The following is a 21571-nucleotide window of genomic DNA, read 5'->3' on the forward strand; positions in this document are numbered from 1 at the left end:
GGAGTGGTGCAAAGTTTAATATCTTCTTCCCCCACTGGTTAAACAGACTTCTGTGTATAACCAGTGAACTTGAATTAGTCATTTTGGCTCTTTAATCAGCAGAAGGTCACACATATGAGGGTTTCTGCAGAGCTCATAGGTACAGCACCATTAATCTTGATTTCTTGGAATGAAAAAGATCTCCAAAGGCTAGAATTTCAAGGGGAGACCTCAGAGGGAACACTTGCATATAGGATTAGTATGAGTGCAGACCAAAATCAGATCTACAAACAGACACAAGTGAAGAATGTTAACTTTACTTTTTAAAAAAATGAATTATGATATTTTGGGGGGAAATAAATTACAATTTTTTGGCACTGGAAAGGAAATAGCAGCTGTTATTTGAGTACAGCATTTTATAAACATTGCCTTTTTGCCTTAGGAAGACTCTATGCAAGTAGAGGTTAGGGTTTTAAGAGAAGGACAAAAGTTTGGGTGATAAGCAGCTTACCCATGACTGTAGCTAGTCTAGTGGAGTAGGAAACACCCAAATTTACATTTCTCTCACTGCAAAGCTGGTATTCACTCAACACTTCATTCATTAAGTGAATCTTAAGTTCATTAAGGACTCTTTGTTGAGCTTTTAAAGATTTTTGGGGGGGGGGCTGTACTGCACAGCATGTGGGGCTTCCCTGGTGGCTCAGATGGTAAAGCGTTTGCCTGCAATGCAGGATCCTGGTTCAATCCATGGGTCGGGAAGATACCCTGGAGAAGGAAATGGCAACGCACTCCAGTACTCTTGCCTAGAAAATTTCATGGATGGAGGAGCCTGGTAGGCTACAGTCCATGGAGTCATAGAGAGTCAGACACGGCTGCACAACTTCACTTCACTTACAGCATGTGGGATCTTAGTTCCCTAACCAGAGATCACGCTCCTGCATTACATTCCCTGCACCAGGGAAGTCTCTTAGAGACTTTTTTTTTTTTTTAATAGTTTCTTTTTCCCTCAATTTCCTTATTTTCTTCTCACTACTCCCTGAGCCAGTTTCAAGGTTTAGCACCCAAACATTTAGGAGACATTGCTTAGAAAGTTTCAGATGGATTATCTATCTCTAAGGCTCACAAAAAACTTAGCCTTATCATAAATGAGTTTCAATACAGACTTCTTAAGAGCTGATGAACAGAAAGTATCAAAATGATTTTTCTTGCTTGTCAAGGCCTGCCTTGTCCTGTCACCCTGGGGCTTCCTCCCTGCAGGGCCTGTTCTCTGTCACCCTCAGGGATGAAGCTCTGGCCCAACATTCCTTGGTAATAGTGGCTTTGATTTTCATTTCTCTCATGAGAGGTGGAGAGGCGGGTTTGAGAGGGTGAAATATTGGCTGCCTGTGGGGAGACACTAAACTGACCTCTAAAAATGGCAGAAATGGGGCATCTCTTATTCTTTCAACTTGATGTATCCAGATCTGGTTCCCAGAAAGGGGTGACTGAGCCATCTTCAGTTGAGGAAAGGAGAAAGATTTGGGTAAAAACTTTTGGAAAAGTTCTTTAGAAAAAGGAAAGGCTCATAACAATTTGGGCTTCCCTGGTGGCTCAGTGGGAAAGAATCCACCTGCCAATGCAGGAGACGTGGGCTCCATCCCTGACCCAGGATGATCCCTTGGAGAAGGAAATAGCAACCCAATCCAGTATTCCAGCCTGGGAAATCTCATGGACAGAGGAGCCTGGTGGGCTATAGTCCAGGGGTTCACAAAGACTTGGATATGACTTTGTGACTAAGAAACAATGACACAACAATTCTCTCAAAAATAAACTTTATTTAAGTTACATGTACAGTTTATTAATAAAAGAAATATTTATCTACAGGTCAGCAGGATGGGATGTGTTCCAACATGTGCCTCTAGAATTCTGAAGATCCTGAGCATGATAACTGGTTGTACGCTCTGGACTTCTGAGGCCTTACATACTCTTAAGTCGTATTTTGGTATCAAGTGACATTTTTAAAAAACAAGAGAGTTTTGTCAAAGCCAGTCATTTCATTCGAAGAGTTCTTTCCCCTCTGTGCTTGTGTGAAATGTGAGCAATGCCCAGGTCTCATGGGTAGATTCCAGAATACCTGAGACCCAGGGTTAGGTATTGCATCATCTATCCATAGACTCAAGTCACAGTTCTTTCTGTCTTCTTGGGCAGGTATCTCCTTATGAGAACCTTAATATTTAAGATATGTTGTGTTATAGTTTGTTTTCCCCAATGTCTTCATACACAGGAATGATGTTGCATGTTTATATATTCCTTTGGGGACTCTTTATCTTTCACCTTATAATCCAGTGATATACTCTACTTCCCATGGGCAAGGAAAATAATTCTGGAACTTTTAGCATCTTGTAGGCCTGGCACCGAACAAACATTTATCCTGTGCCAACCTGACATGGAGGTGCTATTGTTATACCCTCCTGGTGCTGCCATATTGGAAGCCAGTTACTATGGGTGTCTGAGAAACTGCGGAAGCATCCAAGGTCATTAGTAAAGGAAACTCAGCAAACACACAATGTGACATTCAACTTAACCTTCACACAGCACTGCCTCTTTGTCTGAGAGGAGTGCCAGTAAGCACACAGGGTTTGGAATCACCCGTTATTAGCCGCCTCAGTTTTCGTATCTACAAATTGGAGATAATACATACCTATTCAGGTTGTTGTGAAGATCAATTTTTATGTTTTCCAGAACTTCCACAATTTAGGTCCATTGAAGCTGAGGGCCCCAAATGAGTGATAAAGACTAACAGGTTGTATTCCTCATTCTTGGATGTAAGTTGTTACAGCAAAAGTGTAGATGTGTTTTAAGAGCTTCCCCACCATTAAAACCAAGAATTCCAACTTCTATTGGGTTCAAAATAATAAACTGCTTCCCAGGGTAAGAATTCTAGGAAATTACTCCAGTTAGACAGCATGACACAGGCGCATACCCTCCTCAGAATCTTCTGCTTGGGCTTGAGGGTAGTTAAAAGGTAGTCTTCAATTGAGGTCTTCTGTTTCTAAGTGTTAACTGAAGAGTCAGTTCTTCCAGTGCCCTATATCTTTGCTATTTAAAGCCTGTCTTCTCATTTTTTGAGGAGGGTTATCAGATTTTCAAAGATATAAGAAACAGAAGCAAGTGTCAAAGTTGAAGTCTCCAGGTTTTTGCCTTGTGTTCATCAAGAATAGAACACCAGAGGCTTGGAAATGATACCAAGGCTTTAAAATAGCTATAAGAATGTTTTAAGAGCTGATTGAACAACTAGGAATATTTTTTACCAAATAGATAGCTTGCAAAGGCCATTTAAAAATTTGGACTCAAAACCTTGACTGAATTTCTTTACCAGAGGCCACAGATCTGTTTATCATCGGTCTTCGTAGCAGTTGAAGTCTCTAGAGGGTTTCCTTTCTGTGACTTGCATGACAGGCTCATTTAACTTCAAACATCCTTCTTTAGTGTCTGCTAAGCTTCATACTTTGCCTCTTAATTAATTCTCATTTCCCATATTAAACTCTAGAGACATAGCAAACTCATGCCAATAGGTTTTACATTGGAGTCTTAAAGTTCTTGTGTGGCTCCCGATGCACAAGGCTCTAGTCTTCCATGAACTATTACTTCATGCTGAATTGATTAGCCATGTAACTGTTCTAATTTCCATAGAAATATCTAGTTACCACATTTCTTCAAGTGAGTTTGTACCTCTTAAGGTAGAGTTTCTGTCCTTGGTTACTTCTGTAGAGACCAAGGTGAAAGAATGAGATGCTATAGACTGTTTGAAGGTTGGAAATTGGGACCTAAAACCTGGAAGTCCTACCAGGGACTGGAATCCTGGTGATGATGGAGGATCTGCTTGGGTTTATTCTTAAAATCTATGGCTTTGGGCTTTCTAGTGGACTAATACTGTATAATCCTTGTAATGGGGGGAAACACTGGTGTCTTTAAGCTTCCAAGGAAGGAATTCTGTTTTGCTCTAAATGAATAAACCTATCAATGGGTTTTATACAAGAACAAGGTCAAAGTCCCAGTCAACCAAGTGGCCTTTAGAGTTTACATAGATGAATGCTCATCTACTTATAGAACAGACGCTCCAGACACCCCACAGGAGCAGGGCACATGCTGTTTAGTGTCATGACTATTTGCAGATGAAGCAACAGGTGGCAGGCAGAGACTACTACCTTTACAACTTCATCCTTATCCTCTGTATGCTTGACCTCCATACCCCCACAAAAAAGGTCCACACCAGAATTCACTCTCATCCATTTGACTGGACTCACAAGAGGGCATCTATTAAACAAGATGACAGACGCACCTTCTCATCTAGGATTATTGATCTCTTCACCTAAGCCACAAGCCAAAGGACAACTGTCTTATTTACATTCCATATGCAAATGGACTCTGCCTCATCCACTGATCCATTCAGCTATTCAAAAATATCTTCTCTTCATCCTTTGGCTACTGCACTGATCAATCTGCAAAGATTGCAGCTCCTTCTGCAGTGGACCGTTGCCTTGCTTTGGACTTGGAGCATCTTCCCAGGGTTAAAGCTTTGTTTCTTCCCTTGCTTGTTGGCTTCCTGAGGTTTAAGAGAAAGCAATGGCCCATCTGATGCAAATCTTACACAAGTTGTCTGCTACTTTTTCTTCTACCCAGTGTCCTTTTCTACTCTTCATATTAAACGTTTTGAAAATCGTCCATAGAAGGAATTCATTCTATGCCAGCAAGCCTGACAGATGAGATCACCTTATAGATTCTCCATGAAGTCACTTTAAAATAGTGGTTTTCAAATATTAGTTTACATCAGAATCACCTGAAGGGCTTCTGAAAACACATATTCCTGGACCTTGCTCTCAGAGCTTTTGATTGAGCAGGTCCAGAGTAGGGCCTAAGAATGTGCGTGTTTAACAAGTTCCTAGATGATGCAGATGCTGACCTTAACCCCACTGAGAACCACTGCTTTAGACTGTTCAAGAATGGCACTGCCTGTTACCTCCCTAGCTGTTCTTCAGGGCCGATGGTGTAGATGTGTAAAAGAAGAAAGTTCTTACCCATGCACTGGAAGGCACTTTTCTTTGAATGACACATAATTTTAGGAAATCTGAGACAAGTACAGAAAAAATTGATAGAAATCTTTACCATATGTTACTGGATCAGGAAACTAATTGGAGTAGGAAATTTCCTCAAAGGGTTCTAGGTACCGGCTAAACTAGCTTCTTTTACCAAACAAGAAGTATTTGGGGAGGCAAGTATTAAGGGGTACCTCATTCTTTTAGTACTTAGTTGTAAGAGAAACAAGCCATATTATAGGCTTCAATATACAACATCAAGATCTAGAGCTCATATATTTAGTTAGAACACCTGATACTACTCAGGCTGTTTATAGAAATTCATCCTAGAGGAATAGGCACAAACCATGGTTAAGCTGCTTGGTTTAATTTTTTTTTTTAGCACTTGGAAAAAAAATGTACAGTAGTTTGAACACTTAGTCTTTGCAAACCTCCATTGAGGTCAAAGATTTCATTCATACGTACAAAATTAGTTTACAAATTTTTTTTTTTTTGGCAATTTCACCTTAGTAACCCGTTTTATCCTATTGCCATTGTCCCAACCATTGAAAAAGTTTACAATAATTTACATAGAAATATTTTCAAAGTGCTTAAGAATAGTGATTGTTCTCTGGGATATTTACAGATGGCCTATACAATGTATGTACATGTGGTATACACTATAGCACAAGTTTCGTTGCTGGAATATGGCTTTCGAGGGAAAGTGCATATTTGGCCAGAGGTGGCAATACTGTTTAGAGATTCAAGGGTTACAGATACTTTTGGTAACCACATCCAAAACTGAAGGAGAATGTGGATGGGAATATTTACAAAAGTAATATAAAAATGATTAAGTATACAAGCTTGATCCACGCAAAGATATCTTGATGTTCTTCCAGATGGGAGGAAGAAAGAGGCTTCAGCTGCTGGCTTGGTTACCATTCCAAAGTGGGGGTTTCACTGGTTCAGACCTCAAAGGTCGCGACTTGTCTCAGAAGTCAGGCTAGATCATCGTCTGTGCTTACAACTGATATCTGTGGAACAGAAAAAGCATGGAGTGAGTTTGGTGATTCCTTTGTTGGTAGCAACTTCATTTTCTAAAGCAAACCTTGTTTTTGAGTTGTTCATTCAGAGACCAAAGGTGCCCAGAAGGGAAGCCAGACCCCAAACTGTACTGAGTTGCATCGCTAATGCATTTTAACTTGAATTCAACTATATTTACTGGGTAGAGAGAGAAAATAGTGTGACTGATTCTGCCTATTCTCCTGAATGATCTTAGATTGTGGATAAAAATGTGAAAAGACACGCATGTGCCATGAACTGACCACCACTCTTGCTTCACCAGAGCTCTGCACTTGTTTTGTTCAGACTGTTCCAAAAGTGAAGGCTAAACACTCCATGTTGGTTTCAACTGAAGATCAAGTGACTGACTCCAGTGTTGAAAGTAAGGCTAGCTCTATGAAGTGGGATAGGTGATTTTCAAGCATTTGGTCGTTTTGGCTAAATGAACCTTGCTCAATACACTGACTTTAAGTCACCCACCCTATAGGCACCTGCTTTAAGTTCAAAAAGGAGATCTTTGGTTCATGTTAATATTTACATGTAGCTTCCATAACCCAAAATATCTTAAATTGTACAATGATGTCCTTAAGTTGACTTGTCATTCTGTTCAGGGCAGACAGTTGTCAATGACTTAAATTCTAACAGGCTAGACTGTCTAATCTTCAGGGAGTAGATGAAGTACCGGCTTGACCAAAAAGTTTGTTTGAGTTTTTTGATAATAGCTTATGAAAAACCCAAATAAACTTTTTGACCAACCCAATATTTGGTGACTCCATGGTTCTAATGGCTGTTTCCAGTCCAGGAAATCGTAGCTTGTGTCGTGGTCTCACTGCAAGTCATGTACATAAAGACACAGAGCTGACTTACTGCTGGGTACGTGTGTCCAACAGAAGCACTGTGTCTACCAATGTCTATTGATAGGTCCTCTTCAGTGGTCTTCAAGTACACAGGATTGTCAAAGTTCATGCTTTTCATGTTCTTATGTTGCCAATTCCGCCACATCAAGTAGCCACCTACTGCTGCCATTGCTAAGAGCACTGAAAAAAATTAGAAGGTGACTAATCAAGGTCTAGTCTCAAAACATACAAAAAAGGAGGATGCTCAAGAATCCATGATTGTTAACTAATAAAATCTTCATGTTTTAAGAAGCTGGGATGACTAGAAATTAGAATATAAATGGGGTAGGAGCTTAAAACAAGTTCAGACCAGAGGTTGTGTTGTTTTATAGACACTGATGCATAGCTAGACACCTCCGTCTGGGCAGTTGTGGAGTCCTTGGCTCCTCACCAGGCTGATCAAGTTCAAATTTCAGAAGCTTCTGGAGAGTTCTTCAGATGGTCCTCCTGGTGAGTTAGCTAAGCTTGGAATCCCATAATTTAGGATAAAGAGACCACTGTAGCACAGTGCCTCACACTTCACATGCCCTAGAATAGCGTTAGAGGTTCTTCTTCCTGGGCTTGAAAAGGCTTAACTATTTTTAATGTACCTTCTATAACTCCTCAAATCATTTAAGAACTCATGTATCTCCTCTGTATGAAGTATTATACATATTTCGAAGGGGAACAGAAAAGTGCTCTTCACTGGGACGGACTTATTATGAAAGGGGATAAAGCCAGACAAACAATTCTGAAGTAGAAAGCAGTGAGCACTTAACAACTGAACATTCGTGCCTGCCAGTTGCCATGCTAAGGACACCACTGTAGAGAACGTTATGGACTCTTAAATGAGCATGCCAGCTTGGGGGGCGGCCAAGGGTGATTCAGTGTCCGGAGTGCTGTGACAGTACAAGGAGCTACAGGAAGGGCATCTCTAGACAAACTAGAAACAGCCATCCAGTATCTATGAAGTTCCTTGGATCCAGATGTGTGGGGAATGTACTTACAGAGGGGAAGGATGGCCCAGGCAGCAGAAGTCCCTTTAGGGGGAACACTGACCTCCGACACTGCTGTGGTCACATTGATCCCTACAAGGGAATAAAGGGAATCAGTTTAGAAGGATCTGAATTCAGACTTAGAAATTCACCCACCTGGTAGAGAGCCTCATGCCCTCTTGCATCCACCACTGCTGCTCAGTCTCTACTCCAACTGTTTACCAAGAACAACTGGTCTAGAAGTACTTCTGAGTCTCACGTTATAATAGCCATTTCATGAACAGCTCTCTCACAGATGTCTTACTAAGTCAGGTCAGGCTAAGAGCTGCAGGTTCTAAGTCTTTGGAATTTAAATACAGGTTACCAATTAGGGGTAGAACGAGGAGTTAAAGGCTGCATTAATGATGTAAGGGACAGGTACAAAGAGTGTGGCTGTTAGTTGAGATTAACCATTTGCAGTACTGAACCCAATACCTCCAAGAACTAGTCCACTAGTTGGAGAAATTTCTGCTGTGTTGGTATCTTTTGTCTCATTGTAATTCACAGTAGTTGCAGTACCTAAATTATAAAACCAAGAACCTGGTTAATGCCAAGGTTCCAGAGTGGCTAGCTCTTTAGTCCAGACAAGCCATGCGGTGGGTTATTTTAACACGGGGAAGTTGACAAACCACTGCTGAACCCAGCTGCATGGTGGATGTGTCAAAACTAAGGGAAACCTCAGAAAAACCCAGATACACAAGTCTTTGGGCAGAACTGTAAGCACTGGGAATTTGACAATTCAAAAAGATACACAGCCACACTTAAAGACCTCTCTAGGCAAAGTCCCAGGCTCCTGGGAGTTGCAAGAAATGCTCTCAAAACCATATTACCAGGCATACTAGTCTCACTGTCAAATTGTTTTGTAATTGCTTTCTCAGTAAACGGAACTTGTCCCTGCAGGGACTCAGTATCATGCTAATAAAAACCTCACGTTATGAGATCCTAATTCACAACATGTAAGTTTTAATTTGCCACTTAGTCAAAAGCTAAGAACAGGAGACCAAGATGCAAGTTTCATTTAAGTATGAGTTTAAGATAATGTCACCCACTGGGGCGAGAAGTTTTCCTGGAACCCTGGCATTCTTTAAGCCTCATTTCAGACCCTTTCTTTGAAAGACAATGTTAAGACTTTAAGAATCTGCAAGTTGGCTGGGTCAGTGCTGTTATGGGACTAATTGGTACAAATCAGTATAGTCACCTATAAACTCATCTTATGTGAGTTAGAAGTCAGTCCTCAAGGAATGACACGAACTCTTGGTAGAGTTGGTAGCAGATACGTTCTCTAATTTATTCTAAGAGTGAGTTAAAACAGAATTCTTAAAATGCAGGCTAATTTTTATAGCTAGTGTTTTATCCTATTGCCTGTTGTAGGTCCTGCTTATGGTTGAAAAGGAAAAAAGCCTTACTGTGACATTCTCGGCCATTGTCCTCTAGATTGTATCCATTGGGACAGGAACAGGTGTATTTTGGAGAGTGGTCATTAATCTGTGGGGCTGGCAGGCAGAGGTATTCACATCCTCCATTCTCCACATCTTCTTCACACCAGTTTTTACCTATTCAGAAAGAAAAGTCTTTTCAAAATGGGTCTTCCAGCGCCTGCTATACATAAAGCTTGGTTCTAGATGCTGAAGACATGAGTCCTTGTCTCTAAGGATTGCTCTGTCAACCCCTAAAGTTAAGCCAATACTCATGAAGGATAAATAGTAGGAGTACAGGCAGCATGCTCTAAGGACACACAGAGCCAGACAACTTCTTGGAAGTAGGAAAAGAGTTATGCTGTACACAGATGTATGGAGGCAGGAGGTGGGCAAAGGAGGTGAGTGAGCAGAGGCTTCACTATCGGTCCAAAGCTTACAGCCAAGGCTCAGAGGAAGGAGAGAAGCATGCTCTTCTGGCTTTGTCTCACTCCCACAGAATGGGAGGAACCCAGCTACAGGGAGGCTTAGAGGTTTCATTTAGATAGAACCAGTCGTGTATTCTGAGCAGGAGACCACATGCCCAGATGTGTTTGAGCATCTATATAGTTCCATACAAGACATGTCATGGTGGAGAGAGAGGGAAAGGTGATGGCATAAAAGCTACTTTGCAGGCTTAGTGCAATAGTTGTAGCAAGAAGGAATGAATGCCAAGGGGGATGGAAGGGATTGATATAAAAGTCAGGAGGCTGACAGTTGGGAGGGAAGCTAAAAGCTGAAGTTCTGAAGCTCTTTGACCTGTAAGTCAGACTATACTGAGCACCAGGTCTGAAGGGTTGGAGGGAGGGTCCAGTGGGGGGAAATTTCCATCGTGGAGCAAGCTGAGTTGCTAGGGAGCTGCTGATACCCAGAGGGCACTGTGTCAGGCTGCTGCCCTGAAAGTAGCCAGAGGGGCTCTGCTTCCCCACGATACCTGATGGTTGTACAAGTTCGTGATAGACAATGATGTCCTGGGCATCATTAAGGTTGTTAACTAGAGTGGCCAGCTCCGAGCCAGTGAATTTATTGGCACCATAGACTGCTTCATTTTCCCCATCTATCCAGTAGACACGATCCTAAAACAGAACCCCCAAATTAGTATGTACATGTAGGATCAACATGAGTCAGTCTCTAAGGTCATTATTATTTACTGCCAATTTAATGGATCAAATTTATTTAAGGCTGGGTTGGGATGTCAGATGTAAAACTCTAAGAGAAGCAAGTTCAGGTTCTTAAAATGCTATGAGGAATCAGTGTGTCAACTGGCCCAGGTTTTAGGTGATGGCCCAGGTTTGGGTTTAGGTTTCTCAAGTCATGCCCCTCCATCCTTCCCTCCTTCCCCTATTCTTTCTCTCCAAGCTGCTACAGTATCTCAGAGGTATATGCTTAAATGTGAGACACACATCTTACCTCAAATATTGTGAGTGCCAGGGGATGAGCTAGGAATTCCAGAGACTTCAGGACTATCCTGCGATCTTGGCCGTTCAAGTCCACACTGGATAACATGTGCAATTTGGAATCCAGCCAATAGAGGCGGCCCTTTATAAGGTCTGGTAGGAAAAGAATGGTCAGAAGTCAGAACTGGTCTGCTTCCATTTAAAATATCTAAGGAATTCAGTACTCTGCTTTCACTGTTCCTCCTCTAGCAGGGGTTCTTAACAGGGTCCCCCAAATCTTGTGCAGCAGCATGCAGAATCTGCACCCACATACATCTGGGGGGACTCAAGGGGTACCTGAGATTGTCAAAGTAACTGACTCAAGTGTTAGTGACATCAAAGACGTATTAAAAGAGGCCAGCATTTTGTTGTTCTCCCCTTAGGAGCCAGAAGTGCCCTGAAATTCAGGCAATGTAAGGCACCTAGGTCAGGAGTGTTTATGATGAGAGTTCACCTAATTCATGTCACAGATTAGCCCCGGATGGATAGAAAAGCTAGTAATTATGGAGCAAGTGATTTGTTAAGTCCACCGTTCCACTTGTACTGTTTGGTTCTTCTCATCACAAATCCTTGCTTAAGAAGGAATCTTAGAGTTGTCTGCTATAGTCCAGCATTCACTTAGAGATTAGTAAAACTCTGCAGACAGTTGAACCGTGGTTGAGGAGGGAAGAAAGCACATACCAAGTGTAATTCCATTAGGCCACTGGATGTCCGCTGTCACCAGCGCCCGTCTGTCAAACCCATTCATTCCTGCTTTTTCAATTTTAGCTGGTTCACCCCAGTCTGACCAGTAAACAAAGCTGGGAAGAATTAAATTAGAAATCAGCTTCAGTGGTTTAGAAGGAATAAAGTTGTAGCTTGAGACATACATGTTCAAAGAGTAAATGGGAAACTCTAGAGTATAAATTGTACCACTTAAGGGTCAAAGTTATGTTCTGGGTAAACAAAAGTTAACACTCTGGATCGACAAGCTCATTGTTAACTATATTAAACTATATAAGCCTGATATTAAACTTCAGCCCGAAGTCACAGGTTATATATTTTCTTTATGAAAGGCCAATGTTTTCAAGAGAGTAAAAAGCGAGTATCTGGTAAGTTTTACAGACACCCAGGGCTGGGCTGTGAGAACACAGTGAGGCTTCATGGGAGTCAATTGTGATTACTACAGCCTTGGTCAAATTGCTAATAGCTGCTTTCTTGTTTTATTTAAGGGCAATTTGGAGGAAGTCCTCAGTGAAATGTTTCTAGAGAGGTTTATTTATTTTCATTGGATTTCAGACAACTTGCACACTTAGATGAAAGCCTAGAGATAACGTGGTTACCAAAATCCTCACATCTCATGTGACTTAGGTTGGATCATTCAGAGCTAACCTGATAAAAGTGTTCAGACAAAAATTAAATCACTTGCATTTAGAAATGAGCCTATCTATGAAGCAGAAACAGACTCACAGACATGGAGACAGACTTATGGTTGCCAAGAGGGACATGGGGGAGAAGGGAGGGGTGCATTGGGAGTTTGGGATTAGCAGATACAAACTATTATATATAGACTGGATAAACAACAAGGTCCCACTGTACAGCACAGGGAACTATATTTAATATCTTGTGATAAACCATAAGGGAAAAGAATATGAAAAAGAATGTGTATATATATATATGTGTGTGTGTGTGTATATTTATGTATCTCCAGATATATATATATTTCCAGGCAAGAATACTGGAGTGGGTTGCCATTACTTTCTTTAGGAGATCTTCTCAACCTAGGGATTGAACCCAGGTCTCCTATGTTGCAGGCAGATTCTTTACCGTCTGAGCCACGAGGGAAGCCCTATATACACACACACACACACACACACATACACATATAGCTGAATCACTTTGCTAAAAAGCAGAAATTAACACATTGTAAATCAACTATACTTCAGTGTAAAAAATCACTTGCACAGAAGCTGGGTGGGCATAAGAGTTTAGATACAGCTTTCGATGTATCTCAAATCAGAATTGTTTCATTCATGTAAACTAGCAGTCACCTGCTCAGGGAGGGCCTGTCATATAGATGAGTCCATTCCCGGCTTGCTCAACTATGGCACCACTGACATCTTGTACTAGATCATTCTTTGTTGTAGGGAGCTGTTAAATCTTGGGATTTCAGTACTATTTTAGGCGCAAGGGAAGCTCCTGACCTACACAGATAGCATCTGAAAGTCTATGTGATGAAAAACACAGAATACAAACCCAGACAACGGGTCCACAGCTATGGAGGCAGGCTCTCGCAAGTCAGAGTTAAACAGGAACTTCCTCTTGGTTCCGTCTAGGGTAGCTACTGAAATAGTCTTAGAAGCCGCATCAGTCCAGTAGATGGTCTTGTACACCCAATCAACAGCAATGGCTGCAGGATTATAGACATTGTCGATCATTTTAACATGTCTACCAACTTTGTCATCAATTGAGGCACTGAAACAGAATAGGTCACAAGAAATTTAAGAGTTTGACACCATCGGAGCCTGGAGAACGGACTTTCTGCTCACAAAATGGTCAGCTACTTTGTTCAGAATGAACTCTAGTAACCCCATAGTTCAACACTCAAATTATGTAACCACGCTGCTTACTGATTCCAAATTACTAACACTGTAAGTGATCTTGTTGTTGGTCTGCATTCTACTTGCAAGAACACCATACTCTTAAGTGAAGCTATCTGCTTCAGTAACTATCATCTGAGTTTCTACAGTTCCCAACAAGAAAAAGCTACCACTACCATTCTAGTTGTAGCAACTATGAACTAACTCAACTAACTGGAAAAAAAAAAAAAGGGAGAACATCAGAGAAATTAAGATGTTACCTGTTATAATCTTATAATTGTAGCCATCTTTTATTTTACAGGTGATTGTTAGTTTCAAATGAGGAACTGATAGTAATTTAATAATTAAAGAATCAGTGTTTAGATTTAATGTGTATGTATGCTAAGTTGCTCCAGTTGTGTCTGACTCTTTGTGACCCTATGGACTGTAGCCTGCCAGGTTCCTCTGTCCATGGGATTCTCCAGGCAAGAATACTGGAGTGGGTTGCCATGCCCTCCTCCAGGGGATCTTCCCTACTTAGGAACTGAACCCGCATCTCAAGTCGCCTGCATTGGCAGGTGGGTTCTTTACCACTAGCGCCACCTGGGAAGCCCCTTAGATTTAACATTCCTGACATTCAATGCTAGACTGGAACTAGAGATGAGGGAAATTCCTCCAAACCTTCAAAAGGCCAGTGGCAATGACTTAGACCAGGACACCAAGAATGGAACTGTAAGTTACCTGAAGATGGCCTTTTGGCTTAGATCAGCCCAGAACAGTTTCTGAGCAGCGATGTCAGCATCGAGAGCCACAGTGTTTCTCAGCTGTTCAACTAGTTGGATATATTCTTTCCTCTCCAAGCCAATCTTCCTGATGTCTCGTCTATTGGTGAAGATCAAACTTGGCTCTTTGCCTGCAAGACAGGAGTCAGGTTAATTTAGCTTTGCTGAAAGAAGACAAGGTCCTTCCAAGTTACTTCCTCCCAATAGAGGAGCACTTAAAAAGTGAGGGCACTGCTGAACACTCCAGGAGTACTCGTGCCGAAGTCCGTGCCCCCTGGGCCTGCGAGCACTTCCTACTGTTTAAGAAGGCCATCCTCGGGTTACAGCATTCAACAAAATAGGCAGCTGATGCATGTTACTTATTTGAATTGCACTCAAGTTTTGGAAGCAGAGAATAAGCAGGTATTCATGATACATATGTAAAAGGAATTGACCAAGGCAGGCATCTGGGGCAATGATTTGCTATCTAACATCTGCAATTGCACTGTGAATTTACTAGCATTGCTCTCAAGTACTATTTTATTTTCATATTTCATTTGACTGTTGTAGTTACTGGCTGTACCTTTCATGAGCACTTGCTCATAAAGGTACTAGAGCAACACTAGTCCAAGTCCATTTACCTACTGCCTTGCACACGCCCGTGGCAAGATCCATTTGATAGCCACGACTACATTCACACTTGTAACCGCCTTTTAGGTTGATACAAATTTGACTGCAGATTCCCGGATTTTGGCATTCATCAATATCTAGGAGGGAAATTAGAATTAGTCTTGCTTTTCCTAGATGATCTACAGAGATCTTCTGACCTTTCCCATCACCCTCTGTTCTCAGGCTCTGTTCTTCAACTCACCTCCACAGGTTTTCCTATCTATGAGTTCAAACCCAGCTGCACAGTCACATTCATAGCCTATAACTAGGTCTTTGCAGATATGGGAGCATCCACCATTATTAACCAAGCATTCATTTACATCTGAAATAAAAAGATAGTAGAGTTACTCAATACTCAAATTGATATTTGATCTATTAACATCTAAAATCCAGGCTATTCGTGATAACTTGTCTAGATAGTCTAGTCAAACCCATGATTTTTCAAGATCTAATAATGGGCCTTGCAGATACACATCTCAGTCTGTATTGGGGAAATAGTAAACCCAATCTCTTGGCAAGTTAACAGTTGGTTAAGCAGTATTTAGTCAAGGTTCTCTATTGCTGATTGGTTATCATTAAGGGGGTGAAACTATGAACTACTTTGTCAGCACTTTTAAGTCATAACATTTCACTTTTAAGCCCAGCAACTGAACCAAATTCATTAAAGTAGTTTACCCAGGCATTAGGCAGGCTCCAAACCGCATTAGCTCTGCTGGGTCTGCTTAACCCGTCCCACTCTGTCCTCACGCAACCCCTTTACTTACGGCATTCTTTCAGGGGCTCGTCACTCCAGTCCCTGCAGTCCTGCTTCTGGTTGCACACTTTACTGATATCAATGCATTCCCCACTTCTGCACTTGAACTTCCCGGGACCCAAGCACTGATTGACTACAAACCGAGACACGGAAGAGAGATTCCATCAGTGGGTCTGATCAGAGCAACCATTGGACTAACAACCCACAACCAGGGGACACCCACCATTCTTGCAGTTGACTTCATCAGAACCGTCCACGCAGTCTCGGATGCCGTTACATTGCCTGCTGCCGTGGATACAGCTGCCGTCCTCACACTCAAACTGGTCGGGTCGGCAGGTTCGGGAAGCTACAGGGGGAGAGAATGGCATGGGGTGAAGTCAGCCGAAGTGTCCCTGGTGGATACCTGGGTGAGAGCTGAGCATGCCACACTGACAGGAAAGTGACTTACGACAGTTGACCTCATCGCTGCCGTCCTTGCAGTCGGGATCCCCATCGCATCGCCATTTCTTGTGGATGCACTCGCCAGAGCCACATTGGATCTCGCTGGCCGGGCACCTGGTGTGGATCACTGGCTGGCGGCCGCACTGCTCCAGGGACTCATCCGACTGGTCCGAGCAGTCTGCGTCATCGTCGCACACCCAGCTGATGGGGATGCAGGAGGAGGTGCTGCACTGGAACTCGTGGGGCCCACAGGTTGGTGGGGCGCAGTCCAGCTCGTCGCTGCCATCGCTGCAGTCATCCTGGCCATTGCACATGAAGTTCCTGGAGATGCAGCGGCCACTGGAGCAGGTGAACTCATCAGAGCTACATGTTACGTTGCCTATTGAGAGACAAGATGTCCCATTGAAAACTCATCAGGACTTGTCCTTTCAAGCCTCTTGTCCCCAAATCTAACATGCAGGTCATGGATCATGAACCCCAGCTTTTTCACCTAACTTAAAAGCGAAAGTTGGATTATATCAATATTTCCCAGAACACCGGGAAAACAGCCTTAACATGTAAAATAGGCAAGGACATTTGAAGAGGAACAGAAATGAAGGAATGAGAAAATAGATGAAGACTAGAAATTCATTTGAGATGAGAAGCATCTTAAAGGGACAGCAATTAATAACTTAAACTGTCACAAGATACCTCATTGGGAAAGGTGGACATGAGTTCTCTTTAAATGGTACACTGCTCATCAGGCCAGGCCACATCCTGAGCTGAGATGATCAGGCATCAGGTACATGAGCAAACATTCACTCCTAATAAGCATTGTGACACCATCACCAAAAAGAAGCCTCCATGTATTATACCACCATACACGGTCCCTTCTCTTTTGGTCCTTCCAATCAGGATCAGGGGTAACAGGTCATAAATATTTTCAAGTTTTAGAAAGTCACTTTTGGGGCTAGAACTGCAATCTAGCAGCCAGGTGTGCTAGATAATGATAAGCTAGTCAGTTCATACTTTGACTCAGATTCCTGCCAAATTAATAAAGGTCAAAATTTGGTGGTAATTGGGGTGGAGACCACGACTCTCTTGGGAAGCAAAGTCTAGATCAAAAAGGGAAACACTTGGCAGCTCCATGGCTTACCAGTACATAAAGCTCAGTTCTAGGATTCAGTGCCAAAACTCATTGGACTAGGTGCAATGGTAATGACCTTGGCATGTGACTTCTACACGCAAGACTGGTGTTTCGACCACAAGTGCCCTCAACTCATTGTACACTTACTGCATCAGGAGGCCTGTACCTGTCAGGCTCGGCAGCTATGGTTTTAAAGGCCCTATAAAAAGGTGGACGCTTGAAAGAACATTCAACACAATGTCTGTTCAACCTAAAAACTTTCCCAGGGCCTCACCTTTAACATGGAGCATTTTATTACACGTTTTCCAAGAGCAGAAACATGAAAGGCTAGGAAACAGAGTTAGTTTTTACAGGTAGGAACTGTGATAGGAGACAAAGGTACCATCAGTTGGCTAGAGTTTTCTTTGGGTATCATCAGCAAGACGTTAATTTGTCCTTCTGTTCCAGTTTAGCTTTTGGAAAGGTTAAAAGAGAATCTAGTTTGGGGGCTGAGGAATGCTTGTGTGAGACTCAAGTAATTTATGACACTAGGCAGATCCAGTTTCAACCTGGGGATGGGTTTGCTGGCTTTAGTCTCCTCGTTTGATGGAGCCCAAGTGAGGAAGGCCCACGAGCTGCTGTCCTAACCAAGACAACACTTCACACAATTGCTGCTTCACTGAGCCATCTCTACATGGAAGTGCCTTGGAGGACTTACCTTCTTATTTCTATTTGCCTAGAAGAACCAGCCAAGCAAGCAATGGTCAGTTACCATACACACTTCTCTGAGTTTGAGGGCAGTTAGGAAAGACAAGGAGTCGAGCAGGTAGTGAAGTCACTAGAAAGCAAGTCAAGTCAACTGCACCTTCACGCCCACCCTTCTTGGAGCAAGAGGGTCTCTGGGTTAAGCCACTCAACACTGATCTTCTTACCACAGTTTTCTTCATCTTCTCCACTGTCACAATCATTTTCACCATCACACCGCCAGGACACTGGGATACACTGAGTGGAGCGGGCACCACAGCTGATTTCATTTATGCGGCATGTTCTCATATCTGTTGATGACATACAGTCTCAAAAGAGCCTCCGAACTCATCAGCACAAAGCTGCTGCTCCTGTGCTGCCTGGAAGTGGTGACATCTGTAACTCAGTGGCCGGGCACACAGCTGAAATTCGACTGACTAGCTGGAGCCTGGGCAGATCTTCCGTCGGCTCCATGGCTGGGGAGCCAGGCCAGCCTAGACTACCTGGCAGTCCACCCTAGAGCCTTGACCGTGCTACTCTGTCAAGGTTCTGTGGCGTGTGCACTCCTGGCTTTTGTTTCATTTGGCATGGTTGGGTTCCTTGGCTGGCCTGCTCCTTGACCATTATGTATTTGCTGGGTACCAAGTGACACACCCAGATATTGGCAACGAATGCCAACTTCATTAAAAGCCAGATGGTCTAATACCTATGAAGTCTTCTTTTGCCTGAATTTCTTCACAGGCCTCCTTCAGATTGATATCTTGTGAAGTAGGGGCAACCTCTAATTCTTGACTTTACAGGGTCGTCCCCCACTAAAACTTGGAGCTGGATCTTTGTGGAACCCATCTTCACCTATGCTAACTCACCTCCTTTGGCCAGTGCTCTTATTCACCTTACTTCTTGCCTGGAGAACTGCAATTAACACACGTCTCTTCCTTTTTGCTTAATTTTCCTTTGTAATCTTATATTCCAGACCTAAACTTTGTTCATATTAGACTTCCACTTTTAGTGCTTTAGCAGGCCTCTACTGCCTTAGAAGGAACATGAAAACTTTCTTCACCAGGATATGCAAATGATTCTAATTTATCTATCCCACATCATCTTCCTCTATGATGTCATAGACTTTCTCCTGAATGTCAAGCCTAAGGACACATGTGTATTTGCATACCTATGAAGTTTCTATTATATAAGAACAAGCTGTAAGCTCCCCACTTAAATACCTTTAGGTTACATGTTTCTTAAAGTCACTAATATCATCCTGTTTCTAGTCACCTTACCCCTTCAGCAGTAGATTTTTTTCTCATAACATGAGAAACTCTGCATCTAAAAGCTTATACTTGGTGGACAGGGGACCCTCACATCTTGACTTAGCTTCCAGGACCAGAGTACCATCTGCTCAGCGTCATTATCATCGAACATTTGAAATCTATGCACCTAGTCAAGGAGTTCTTAAATCTTCTGGCTTCAGTCTTAAATGTTCAATAGTGAAGCTACCCAAGAGAATGTCAGTCTTGTTAAGATTAGGGAGAACATTATTTAATATTATTCAAGATTGACTGATAATGATCTGACTGACCTTGGAGTCAACTGGCCTAACTTTAAAGAAGGGCAAGGAAAACTAAGCAAGTTTTAGAGTATACAATACTTAGAGCTATGAGACATGGAACAGCTTGGGAAAGTTCAAGTCCAAAGCGAATCACACTCACGGCACTGTTCTGGGCTTTCATCAGAACCATCTTCACAGTCAGGATCCCCGTCACACTGCCATCGATTAGGAACACACTGGCCATTGTTGCATACAAAGTCAGACTCGGCGCACGTCTTCTTCACTACAGAAGTGGATTTGCAGGGTTAAAGTTGAAGTCACTCACCCAAGAGCCCTACATTCCCATTAGGGGTACAACTGCATTTGAGATGCTTTACTCTAAAAATAAAGCTAAGTCAATTAGCAGTTAACTGCCAATATCCAGCAGGACCTTAGAAAAATCTTTTTTACCTTCCCTTTCCCCTAGAGGAGGAAGGTGATCATTTGAGAGACTTGGAGGACACTGAGGTCAAGGGATCCCTTCCAATGAACTTCTTGCTCATTTTATAACATTGAGATTGAGTAATAAGTTCATTCTTTTAATGCATTTCTTCCAAGTCATTTAAGTGCTTCATAAGTTTAACAGTCAAACATTTCATCTTACGACTGGCTCACAGTATAACTGTTTTAGGGGCACCTTGTAACAATACATGGGTTTAGCATAGAGACAGAAGGCCAAGCTCCAGTACCAAATACCGTCACCCCTACAGGTCTATTGGGGCAGAGGAACCCACTGGATAAGAAATAAAGGAAGCTCAAATCTGAATGTAAGAGAAGTTGTATTTAGCAACCGAAGGGTGGGCTCACATCAACCAGCTAAAAGTCACTGAACTTACTATGGAAGCTGCCAGTCCTCATAACTGGCTACTAGAGTTAAACAGCCTGAGACAAGGTATCAGTTCTGCTACTAATTCTTACTAGGGCAGACTTTTCTCCTTAATTAGGGTGACTGTGTAATTTGTCCAAATTGACACAGTCTCAGTAGAAAGAGGGTACTCTTATTTTTACCAGGAAGACAAACGTCATTCCAGGACTGTGCTAAGTAAAGCCGGCAGCATGGTCATCCTACCCTTGAGGAACTCCGTACCCAGGCAGTAAGAGTCTTGACAAGGAACCACATAGGGCATTCCAAGAGCATCCTTCTTAGGTTATATTCTTCTTTGCCCCTGTGCCTATACTTTCTACTTGAATTTCCAGTTAAGTCATTCATTAACAAATATTCTGAATGGAAAATAGGCTAAAAGTCAACAATTTATTGAAAACATGAAAGAGGCCACTTCAAGTCAGGGGTTTAAGCCAGGTACAACTCTCAATTCAGAGTGTACAAAACCAGAGGGCTGCTCTGGGTTAGCCTCAGATATTGTTAATGGGGTGACTTCCTAGGTGGTGCAGTGGTAAAGAATCCGCCTGCCAATGCAGGAGACACAGGAAATGCAGGTTTAATCCCTGGGTCAGGAAGATCCCCCGGAGAAGCCAATGGCAACCCACTTCAGTATTCTTGCCTGGAAAATCCCACACACAGAGGAGCTTGGCAGGCTACAGTCCATAGGGTTGCAAAGAGCTGGACACAACTGAGCAATGAGCATTGTTAATGGAGAGACAGGATTATAGTCAACTTCTAGAACTCAAGATGGGATAATCAATTATGATGATCTGAAAAGGATTGTTTATATCCTAAAACTGTGTAGCCGAGGGAACAAGAAAGGCCATATTTTCAGATTCACACCTGCTTCTAAAGTCACTGAAATGCTCAAACCCCAGTGTTCATGGTTTAAGTGATATCCAAGGCCCATCTTCTCCTGAGCCTGTAGAAAGATGCCAGAGGGTCTCGGTTATTGTAATTCACCCTGTGATACTCTTCAGAAGTTGTGAAAGAGAGAGTAGGCAATGGTTATAAAGAGACCTCATGAATTTACAAAGTATAAGATGTTACAGGGGTAGAGAAGTTTGGTTGTATTACAAAGTGAACAAGAGACACATGGGGTCAGTAGGTTGCTAGGGTTTCTCTCTCTCCATTCTGAACACAGACTGGGAGGGGAAAGATGGGCTATTTGAACTGG

The 21571-nt window shown here is 42.5% G+C and overlaps 1 protein-coding gene across 3 annotated transcripts in view; it reads right to left on the reverse strand.

Moving 5' to 3' along the window:
- Positions 1–1798: 1798 nt before the first annotated feature.
- VLDLR (very low density lipoprotein receptor) overlaps positions 1799–21571 on the reverse strand; it is a 35812-nt gene continuing 16039 nt past the window's right edge. The window contains exons 3-19 of one of the 3 annotated variants that reach the window (XM_027549376.1): positions 19633–19755; positions 18115–18237; positions 16085–16456; positions 15860–15982; positions 15647–15769; positions 15085–15204; positions 14855–14980; positions 14194–14365; positions 13130–13348; positions 11576–11694; positions 10869–11008; positions 10393–10534; positions 9411–9557; positions 8440–8523; positions 7978–8058; positions 6963–7132; positions 1799–6067 (exon numbers count right to left, since the gene is read on the reverse strand). In XM_027549376.1, coding sequence (XP_027405177.1) covers positions 6032–6067; positions 6963–7132; positions 7978–8058; positions 8440–8523; positions 9411–9557; positions 10393–10534; positions 10869–11008; positions 11576–11694; positions 13130–13348; positions 14194–14365; positions 14855–14980; positions 15085–15204; positions 15647–15769; positions 15860–15982; positions 16085–16456; positions 18115–18237; positions 19633–19755 — 2420 coding nt within the window. In that variant the 3' untranslated portion in view covers positions 1799–6031. The remainder of the gene's footprint in view (positions 6068–6962; positions 7133–7977; positions 8059–8439; positions 8524–9410; positions 9558–10392; positions 10535–10868; positions 11009–11575; positions 11695–13129; positions 13349–14193; positions 14366–14854; positions 14981–15084; positions 15205–15646; positions 15770–15859; positions 15983–16084; positions 16457–18114; positions 18238–19632; positions 19756–21571) is intronic. The other 2 variants (XM_027549375.1, XM_027549373.1) reach the window with 2 other exon arrangements.

This window comes from Bos indicus x Bos taurus, chromosome 8, assembly GCF_003369695.1.
Source record: "Bos indicus x Bos taurus breed Angus x Brahman F1 hybrid chromosome 8, Bos_hybrid_MaternalHap_v2.0, whole genome shotgun sequence".
Lineage (NCBI taxonomy): Eukaryota > Metazoa > Chordata > Mammalia > Artiodactyla > Bovidae > Bos > Bos indicus x Bos taurus.